Source organism: Aotus nancymaae, unplaced genomic scaffold, assembly GCF_030222135.1.
Source record: "Aotus nancymaae isolate 86718 unplaced genomic scaffold, 86718_ANA_hifiasm-v0.15.2.pri h1tg000108l, whole genome shotgun sequence".
Classification (NCBI taxonomy): Eukaryota; Metazoa; Chordata; class Mammalia; order Primates; family Aotidae; genus Aotus; species Aotus nancymaae.
Genome location: NW_026988523.1, coordinates 11,177,661 through 11,188,307, shown reverse-complemented (window position 1 = coordinate 11,188,307; position 10,647 = coordinate 11,177,661). Strand labels below are relative to the sequence as shown.

The following is a 10,647-nucleotide window of genomic DNA, read 5'->3' as shown; positions in this document are numbered from 1 at the left end:
TTAACGGTTAATAAGTTGATGAATTTTATCCTGCAACAGATTTAGACTCTATTCTATACTAATGGGAGGCCATCAATGCCTAGAACATTTGGCCTCTCTGAGGTAGATTTAAAAAATTTGAGATTTTAGAAAATGCCAAAATTAGACAGCAATTTGAAATTTAGTAGACACCTACAAATACACTTATCTCTGGGCTTCATGCCTGGTAGTATAAAGATCAATTTTCTTTCTAATGTTTACTTAACTCTGAGTCATGATATGAGGTGCAATTTTCTTAGCATTATATTGCTTAGGACTCCCGCTAGTAACATAAGAAGCAGAATAAATCTTCTGCAATCATGAAAACATTTTAAATTACTTAAAAATCTGTACTAAAGCAATATGGTTTACATATATTTAAATTAATCTTTGTAGTAAGTTAAAGATTATTATACCCTAACAAGTTTTTAGTTTTTTATTCTAGTGTCTGTAAAAGATAACCAAGTAAGAAAAAAATGATTACACTTACAATGCTATGACCTCGCCCTGAAAAAAAGGCCATCTTAAACCAGTCCACTTTTCAGTTTTCTTTTTTTTTGAGATAGAGTTTTGCTTTTGTTGCCCAGGCTGGAGTGCAGTGGCACAATCTTGGCTCACTGTAACCTCTGTCCCCCGGTTCAAGCAATTCTCCTGTCTCAGCCTCCCCAGTAGCTGGGATTACAGGTATGTGCCACTATGCCCAACTAAGTTTTGTATTTTCAGTAGAGATGGGGTTTCACCATGTTGGCCAGGCTAGTTTTGAACTCCTGACCTCAGGTAATCCACCTGCCTCGGTCTCCCAAAGTGCTGGGATTACATGTGTGAACCACTGTGCCTGGCCACTTTTTAGTTTTATCAGTGGGGTTGTTATCAAGTTATAATTCTGTACATAATTATAGGAAAGACCGATGAATAAACTCAAAATTTTAATCTAAACACAGATACCCAAAATTTTAATGTAATCCATAATGCTGTCTTTAAGCTGTGAATGAAATGCATATCTTTATAGCATGTCAACTTAATCTCCCTTGTTTCAGTTTCTTCACCTGTAAAATACAAATAACATCACTTACCTTATAAAACTGCTGTTACGTACTAGATAACCTATATAAAGTACAGTGTCAGGCATATAGGCCTAACTGTTGAATAAATGTTACTGAAATTATTTTTCTGCTAAAGCTTGCTCAAAAAATTACAAAACAAATCAATGAAATATTCACAGTTGAAAACACCACTGGCAAAACTGCTGTTAGGGGAATCTGATTCTGTTTACAATTAGCATGCAGATCTGTATAGCTGCTATTCTTATTTTTTTGGAAAGACAAGGCACTTAAAGAAAACACTACGAACATGGGGATGAAATTAACACAGCCCCACCCCCACCCCCAGCTCTTTTATTTCAGAAGTCTTTGGTCTAAAGTAAACTTCAGAAAACATACCAATAAGAACTTAGAGGAATTTTAAATATATAAAAGAATGAAGGTTAAAAAAAAGTTATAAATGAGGTAATGGAAAATGGGATGTAATTCTGGCTAAAGGACAGGGGCTAGCTGCCATTTGGTCAGAGCTCATTCTCAGAATCCAAAAGAAAATGAGTGAAGACACTTTACTGCTGTTTTAGTATATAATATATAACAACATATAATTAACAGAGTAAGGTAATCCATAATCTATATAATTGACAAATCAAACCAAAAAAAAAAGGAAAATGGAATGAAACTTAAAATATTAAAGCCAATAACATTTTTTGATCATTAGGCATTTTTGAGATCAGTGTCAGAACCTTACATATTTAAGAAAAATTCTATCAAAGGGGAGGAAAAATCTCCTTTTAATTCCTACAGAGCAGCAAAAAGACTTTGTTGAAATTATCTGAATAGAAATATGAGTTAAAAACTATTAATAATTTTTGAAAATATTTTTTATATGAGTTAGACATTTCTTAAACTAAATAACTGTATTTACTGAGTATTTAACAATTCAATATATGCAAAAACTACTGAAAACCAATCTGTAAGATTCTTATCATTTTAGATATGCTTTAAAAATGTCATTAACTATGATAAGGACACCACTAACAATGCAAGGTACAAGGCAATGATATGCATCTCTTCCAGAATATAGGAGAGAGGAGAGATTATTCATGAGGTAATGATATCCTGGACCTTTATTACAGAGATATTAAGTTCTATAAAGGCAGGGACAAAGCCCATTGTAATCCCCTGCTATATATTTAGTACCAAGCACACAGTACTAAGCAAATACTAGGTGCCAGCTGAGGGGCCAAAAACAAAACAAAACAAAAAAATTGGAGGGTGGGGAGGAGTTGATCCATGCAAATATACCACACAAATACATTTACTGTTTAAACAGAAATTAAATAGAAATTACTGAAATAATGGGAAGAGCCAGAAAAGGATAATTAGTTGAATCAAGAGACATTTATCATATGACTACTTTTGTTTTAGATGCTATGCTATAAGGATAAAAAGCCTTAAGCCAAGACAAATAGAGGCTTACACTCTGTTGAGGAGGAGACAGATTAATGACAGTATCAAAACCAGGGTATGTTTCAGAAAGCAACAGGCAAAGAACACTATATTATAGAGGGTTATAAGAACAGCATTTCTCTTCTAACAAAAAACTCCTATTACGAAGCCATGACATATTAAATTAAAAATTAAATGGGGAAGGAGAAGGAGAAGTCTCTCTCCGATAGGAAAAAGGAGTCATATCTAGATCCATCAAAACAGTATACTCATATTCTACAGAGGGCTAGAGATTTTACAAAAACTTTTCCATAACATTCTGCTTCTACTTAATAGGAAACAGTATACACTACTGCAACAATTTACTGATTTCCATAGTTCAAAAAATAAACTTTTTTTTTTTTTTTGAGACAGAGTCTTGCTCTGTCACCCAAGCTGGAGTGCCATGGTGCGATCTTGGCTCATCACAGCTTCCACCTACTGGGTTCAAGCAATTCTCCTGTCTCAGCAATTCTCCTGTCTCAGCTTTCTGAGTAGCTAGGACTACAGGCATGCACCAACATGCCTGGCTAATTTTTTGTAATTTTTTAGTAAAGACCTGGTTTTGCCATGTTGGCCAGGCTGGTCTTGAACTCCTGACCTCAGGTGATCTGCCCACCTCAGCTTCCTAAAGTGCTGGGATTACAGGCGTGAACCACTGTGCCTGGCCAAAATATGCTTTCTTGGTTGAGCTACTGCATCTTTGTAGTACATAAAATAGAAATGGGGCTTAGAAAATGCACATGAAAGAATATCATGTTTCATATAACTAAATTATTTTTTTCACAATGTTCTAGTTTTCTCTCATCAGCAAAATAAAACTTCTCATGCCAAATTCTTCAACAAGCCCCTTAAGATTGTTCTCCAATGACAAGAACAAGTAAGTGTTGTTAATGATTTTCAGATTTAAAAGCAATAATTCTCTTATAAAATAATTTTTTCCTTGAGATTTGCCAAACTCTTCTCTAGACAAATTATATCCTTATTCTAAGAATTTTTCACTATATTGTCCAAGCTGACTAATTTTTATCTTGAATGCAAACCAACAGAAGAGACAATTTTTCAAGGGATGATGAGTTGAGAGCCAAGAAAACATTTCTACTTCTTATAATTTAATCCACATTGAACTACAGATAAATTTGGTGGTATCAAAATATGAGTTTTGTCAGCATATAGGCCTCTACCCACTTTTACAAGCTTCACAAAAAACGGTAAGTTTTGGTCCTTATTTTTAGGGGAGAAAAAAAGATTAGTTTGGACTATGTCCGTCATGTTAAGAAATCATTAGCTGTTACCTTTTTTCTATGCACTATAGATTCTTTGATTGATATATTCTTTCCATTAGAACCTCTGCAGACAGAATGGATAAAGCATAGCATTATGCAAATTCTGTATACTTGAAGAAAAATAGTTAAATGAAGCTACCAACTTACATAATGAGTGTTACCTTTTAATTGTCTTTAGGGCAACTTCTATCAAATGTACAGCATTTATAAATGCTGAAGTTTTTGGCAACTGTACTAAGCCTAGCTTCATATAAATAGAAAAGGATTCTGAAATCAAGACAAATTAAATTTAAAAACTACAACCAAATTTATTTTAAATTAGAAAACAGTATGAAAAAGGTAAATATTAACAAGATATAAACTACTGTTAAATCTTCCCTCTTCAATATATTTCAGTATTGAAGATCAGCAATAAAAAAAAACAAACCCATATGTCTATGATGTAGATCAAACAGTCAAAAAGTTGTAAAAGAGGGCCGGGTGTGGTGGCTTACGCCTGTAAGCCCTGCACTTTGGAAGGCCGAGGTAGGGGGATCATGAGGGCAGGAGTTCAAGACCAGCCTGGCCAACATAGTAAAACTCTGTCTCTACTAAAAATATAAAAAAAGTTAGCTAGGCATGGTGGCAGGTCCCTAGTCCCAGCTACTTGGGAGGCTGAGGCAAGAGAATCACTTGAACCCGGAAAGCGGAGGTCGTAGTGAGCTGAGATTGTGCCACTGCACTTCAGCCTGAGCAACGCAGCGAGATTCTGCCTCCAAAAAAAAAAAAAAAAAAAAAAAAAGTTGTAAAAGAGATTTCTGTCACATTTTCTTAGGAAACCCATGAATGTTTTAATAAATATATTTAATCTCATGGTCATTACATTAAAAGAATGATTTTCATACTGGAAATGAACTAAACTGAGTCATAAGAACTTATCTGACAAATGTTTCATTTTCCTTTCCCATGTCTGCCAAATATTTATGCCAAGGAGTCCACAATAACCTTATAATCAAGATGCTTCTTCACGTACTCTTACCAAGATAGGGATGAACTATATGAAGAATACCAATATCTAAAATTATGCAGATGCTATAGTGTATGTTCTCCCTTTTAATGTCTTAAATTCCTTCCATTTTTTTTCCCTTTTGGTTTCTAATTCTTGGATAACCCTCAAACACATGCATTTTACTAGAGAATATGAGAAGCAGAGGAGGAGGAAGGAGAAATGCATTAAAACACTAGGCTGTGGTGTGGTACTGCAGTGTCAATAATGCTTTACTGACTGATCACTGGCAGAGTAAGCTGGGAGATAAGATGGGGATCAAGTTTGGAGGAAGGAGGAGAGATGATGAATTCACTTCTGCACATGTTGAATGGGAGATACCTGTAGATTTCCCATTTAATCAATCAGTGGGCCCCAGGGATTAAGTAGATAGCTAAGATATACAGACAGATATAAAATATACAATGATATACAAATTTAGACAGATTCAGTCTAGATTTGGAAGATCAGGCAATATATAGAAAAACCTGAATGAAACCACTCCAAGTGTACAGAGAAAGAAAATAAGTGGACTGGCTGAGCCCAGTGGCTCACACCTGTAATTTCAGAACTCTGGGAGGCTGAAGCAGGAAGATTGCTTGAGGCCAGGAGTTTGAGATCAGTTTCCACAAAAAAATTTTAAAAATTTAAAATGCTTGGTGGTGCATACCTGTAGTCTCAGCTACTCCAGAGGCTGAGGTGGGAGAATTGCTTGAGCCCAGGAGTTTGAAGCTTCAGTGAGCTGATTGTGCCACTGCACTCCAGCCTGGATGACAGAGTGAGACCCTGTCTCCAAAAAATAAAAATAAATAAATAAAAAAAAAGAAAACAAGTGGACTGAGACCTTTCAAGAGTACATTTAATAGATAAAGGTAAAGTAAGAAGAGCTAATAAAACAAAAGCCCGAAATGTAGAAAGGAAACCAAGAAAGACTGATGCTACTTATGGAGAATTTTGAGGAGGAGAAATAACTGACACCAACCCTCACATAATTAAGATGGGGCTTGAGAAACACCTATTAAATGTTTTAACCAGGAAGCTGGTGACCTTATTAGGAAAATGTCTCAGAGTGAAGATGAAGAAAAAGGAGACAGCAAGAATAAGGTACTTTTAAATTAGCTTAAGTACAAAGAGAAGCAGAACTACATGGCAAGAGTGAAACGTAAGATCCTGCATCATGAGAACATATAAAATGAAAGGGAACTGAAAAAAGGAGGAGTCACTAGAAATGACAAGAAAAATGGAAGATACAGGAAAAACAATGCTTGTAGTATTTTCTTTAAATTAACATCTGCACCTCAATATTTTTCTCATTTGCTTTAACCCACAGGTATGATTACAGTTTGTTTCAGGTACCAGGGCTGAGAGAGAAGAGGTGTATTTTCCAATAGAAAACTTTTTCTGATTCCACTCAACTCTAAGTCGGCTAATGCTTTCTTCCCCAACTTTCTTTGTGTGTGTGTGCCTGAGAGGGCATGAGTGTACCTGAGCATGTACACAGACCCACACACAGCTTCCTGTACTGATGTCTCTATTGTGGAAAAATGTACAACAAGGTCCCCAGCTAGAAATCACAGCATAAGGATTCCTATTATTTTGTTATTTTCTGATTTTGAATGGAAAATAATTTTCTTTTCCAGGAGATACACACTATGAAATTTAGTTTGAGAAAAACATGTTTCAATGAGAAAAAGAAAGCAATCATAAAATTGGTAAATTTTAAAATGAAAGTTCAGCAGGAATAATTGGAGCTTTCTAGATCAAGACTTCAGAATGCAGATCTGTCAGTAACTAGGTCTTAGGACTATGAGCCAGGTCTTCCACCTTTCTGGATCTTGGTTTTCTCAATCGTAAAATACATTAATTAGAAGACATCACTATACCCGGGTGCAGTGGCTCGCGCCTGTAATCCCAGCACTTTGGGAGGCTGAGGTGGGCAGATCATTTGAGGTCAGGAGTTTGAGACTAGCCTGGCCAACATGGTGAAACCCTGTCTCTACTAAAAATACAAAAATTAGCTGGGTGTGGTGGCACACACCTGTAATCCTAGCTACTTGGGAGACTGCTAAGGCAGGAGAATTGCTTGAACCCAGCAGGCGGAGGTTGCAGTAAGCTGAGATCGTGCCACTGCACTCCAGCCCAGGCAACACAGTGAGATTCTGTTGTTTAAAACAAACAAACAAACAAAGACATCACTATGCTCCCATCCAGTCTTAAGAAGAACATGATTCTAATCCTATGCATGCTATTTCTAGGTAAAGACAACAAGGCTCAAAGAAGAAAATTCAATGACTTGAAAAGTTAGGACAGCAGTCATTGTGGACTTGAGGATTGCCAATTCTCAGTCTAATGTTCTTCATGCTATAAAAAGGATACATTCTTCTGAATTGTGAAGGCATTATTTTTTTAAAAATTCACTATTCTCTCCCTGAATTATATTTGCAAGTATGAGTACAGCCAAGACTATAGTAAAACACAGAGCACCACGCTGGGTGTGGTGGCTCAAGCCTGTAATCCCAGCACTTTGGGAGGCTGACACAGGCAGATCACTTGAGGTCAGGAGTTCAAGATCAGCATGGTCAACACGGCAAAACCCAGTTTCTACTAAAAATACAAACATTAGCTGGGTGCAGTGGCACACACCTGTAATCTCAGCTATTTGGGCGGCTGAAGCATGAGAATCACCTGAACTCGGGAGGCAGAGGCTGCAGTGAGCTGAAATCGCACCTCTGTACTCCAGCATGGGCGACAGAGCAAGACTGTCTCAAAAAACAAACAACAACAACAACAAAACAAAAATGTAAAGCGCTAATGTCCAGCTTACAGCCTCTCTGATAAGAGTCATGCTTACTATGGTCATAAGTTGTTTATCAAAGAAACAGGACAAAACATTCTGGGATGCAGTGGCCATTAACTCTACTGTGCTTAGCGGTATTCTGCCTTTAACACAAGGTACACAATAGGTCCCCATTCTCTGCAATCCTAGAATGTCCCACAATATTCAAATGAGTTAAACTCTTCTCTGGGCAACTAAGGTTGATGTTCTATAGTAGCTAAGTCAGCATGTATCAACTGCCTTTGTCCCTTGTCTTCTAGTCACTGGGACTAAAGACTTCAAGGTGACACTGTAATCACTCAGGAAAAGCTATCTTGAAATTCAGTGTGAGTAGTTTCACAAAACACAAGATCTGGGGGGTTGGGGAGGACCAGAAAGCACCCAATGTTCATTATTTGATTACTCTCTCCATAGGATCAAATCAATTCATTTTAATGTATGCTAGGTATGTATCACATATTTTCCTTATGTATTCAAAAGAACAATTTGGGTCTTGTTTTCATTCAAACACCTAACAAAGCATTATTCATATTTTGTCAAAAATAATCTTATAATGTTATTATTTAAATACTTCTTGAATTTATAAGCACTATAAGATATATAATAAAGAGATAAATTCTTAGTTAAATGAGATGCAAAATACAGAACTGTCTCAGCACGAAGCTAAATTGTCACAGCAAATCAACTTATTTCATCCAGGTAAATAACAATACCAATATGCAATGAGACTACTTTGGAATTCACACTAAAATATCTCTTCATTATATAAGGACTTTGATCCATTTCCTTAATGTATTAAACATAATTACAAACTATTATATTCTTTAAAAGCATTACTAAAACAGCTAAAAAATATCATTTTACTATATGGTCCTACTCTAAGAAAACATAATAGTCTATGAAAAACCTTGAGGGCAAAAGGCTAATTTAATATGAAAATACATTCCAGGTAATAGGGTAACAACTACCTTTAGTCAAATTTTTTCAGCTTACCAATCTTGAAGTAATTTATTTGAAGGATACAAACATTTAAAAAATACCTTGAATTTCACATAAATTACTGATTAAGGAAGAGTAACAACTAGAAACAAAAAATACACAGTGACATAACTCACCTAAATAGGGAATGCAAGGTGTCATCTTTAAGCTACTTATATAGTCTCTGAGTCTTTTGTAGTTATCTTCTTTACTCATTACATATTCTAATTTTTCAAAGGTAGTTTTGTCTTTTCGACTTAATAACTAAAAAACAAACAGAAAAACCTAAGTTATTTACAAATCTCATTTTGTTGTAGCAAAGACCTGAAGTTGTATTTACTGTGAATATGGATTTTAATTTCAAAGTTATATCTTCTTTAATTATATCTTCGTAGTATATAAACAAAATCAGCTTCATCTATTAATAATCCAAATTCATTATTTATAAGATATCCTTTGCATGTACATAAAATTAATAAATTATAATATTTTCATGTTAACTATTTTAAATTAATCAATTTTTATTAATCATCTTCCTAATTTTAGAAAATTATGCTTTCAAATTCAGCTCAAATGTTCAAGTATTTTAATGAACTGTCCCTTGCCACTTCAAAGATAAAGATCATTCTTGCATAATCATTAAGAAATAAACACCAAACTTTATGATTTAATTAACACTTTTTCTTGATAAATCTAGTCATGGCTCGTCCTAATAACTGTAAAATCCTGTAATTCCTTACATTTTTGGACTTCTGACATTTTCTTCTCTTTGATCAGTGCTACATCATATATAGCATAACTAAAAGATACTGTTGTAAGATGCTTGAGAGGTAGATTTGTAGTAAGTGCCCTTTGAGATCAATGGAAATAATCAAGGGGAGTTTAAAAAAAAAAAAAAAAAGCAAAGCCAGTGACCCACAATGGTGTTCACTAAAAGGTTCAGGAAATAGTTTTTCAAATCATTCGAAAGACAGGAAAAAATATTTTTTTTGTAAACATACGAAGTTTCTATTTCATTACTACATTAAGATTTCACTTTATTTCATATTGAAATATTGCTGTTGTTTTACAGCATGCAAAACACTTCCACCTGTATAAGTCTCATCTAATTTTCCTATGAGATTAACAGAAAAGTATGAGTATTAATTTAGAGATGAGGAGACTGAGATCACAAGGTTACCAAGTTGCAGCATTTAATACTCTCTGCTATCCACTCACTCACAAAGCTGTATGTCCTCGTTTTTCAGGGTCTCATTGTCTGGTTCTGGAGATAGGAGTATTCTGACACCTAATCCACTACTCTTTCTAGTATCATATGAAGTACAGTTGGGACCTATTGTTCAGAGGCTCAAAGATGCAGATTATCTTCAGATAATCTCTATTAGAAAAATGCCTCAACACTATTGCTCCCTCTTTAAAATACAATGTTAAGTGGTCCTTTGCTTTAATGTTTTAGATGGATATTCCATGGTCGAAAAGAGGGGTACCTCTTTCAAGATACCTGATTAGCAGTCTCAAGATTAGGTGAAAATGCTTGCTTGCTGCCTGTAAATCTAATCCCTTTCCCACTTAAGAAAGTATTTGGGATATGCAAAATATAGTTATGTGACATAAGGATAATGATAAACCTGCTCTTTTTTCTTCCCCTAAGTCAATCATTCAAAAACTTTGGTACAGTATCAGGAGAAACAAATTACTTGAAACTCATAACTAATCTTGTCACAGCTGAAATACAAAACTGTTGTAACAAACTATATGGTCTAATATATAAAAAATAACATGATTTTGTAATTTTCATAAAAAAATCAATAATCAGATAAACAGAATTCAATCTGGGTTGTCATAGGAGACTGCTTCCAGAAGACTAGAGGAAGAATGTGTATGTAAAGAATTAATTAGATATTAATATATGTATTTCCTGAGTGATAGTTCAGAAACTCTATTAACTGTGAAAGAAAGAAAAGTCTTTCTTCCTTT

At 34.8% G+C, this 10,647-nt stretch overlaps 1 protein-coding gene across 5 annotated transcripts in view; it reads right to left on the bottom strand.

The window, feature by feature from the left end:
• Positions 1-10,647, bottom strand: part of RALGPS2 (Ral GEF with PH domain and SH3 binding motif 2) — a 170,418-nt gene that overhangs the window by 73,339 nt on the left and 86,432 nt on the right. For all 5 annotated transcript variants that reach the window (XM_064370634.1, XM_064370636.1, XM_012444543.3 and 2 more), the window contains exon 8: positions 8,808-8,934. In XM_064370634.1, coding sequence (XP_064226704.1) covers positions 8,808-8,934 — 127 coding nt within the window. The remainder of the gene's footprint in view (positions 1-8,807; positions 8,935-10,647) is intronic.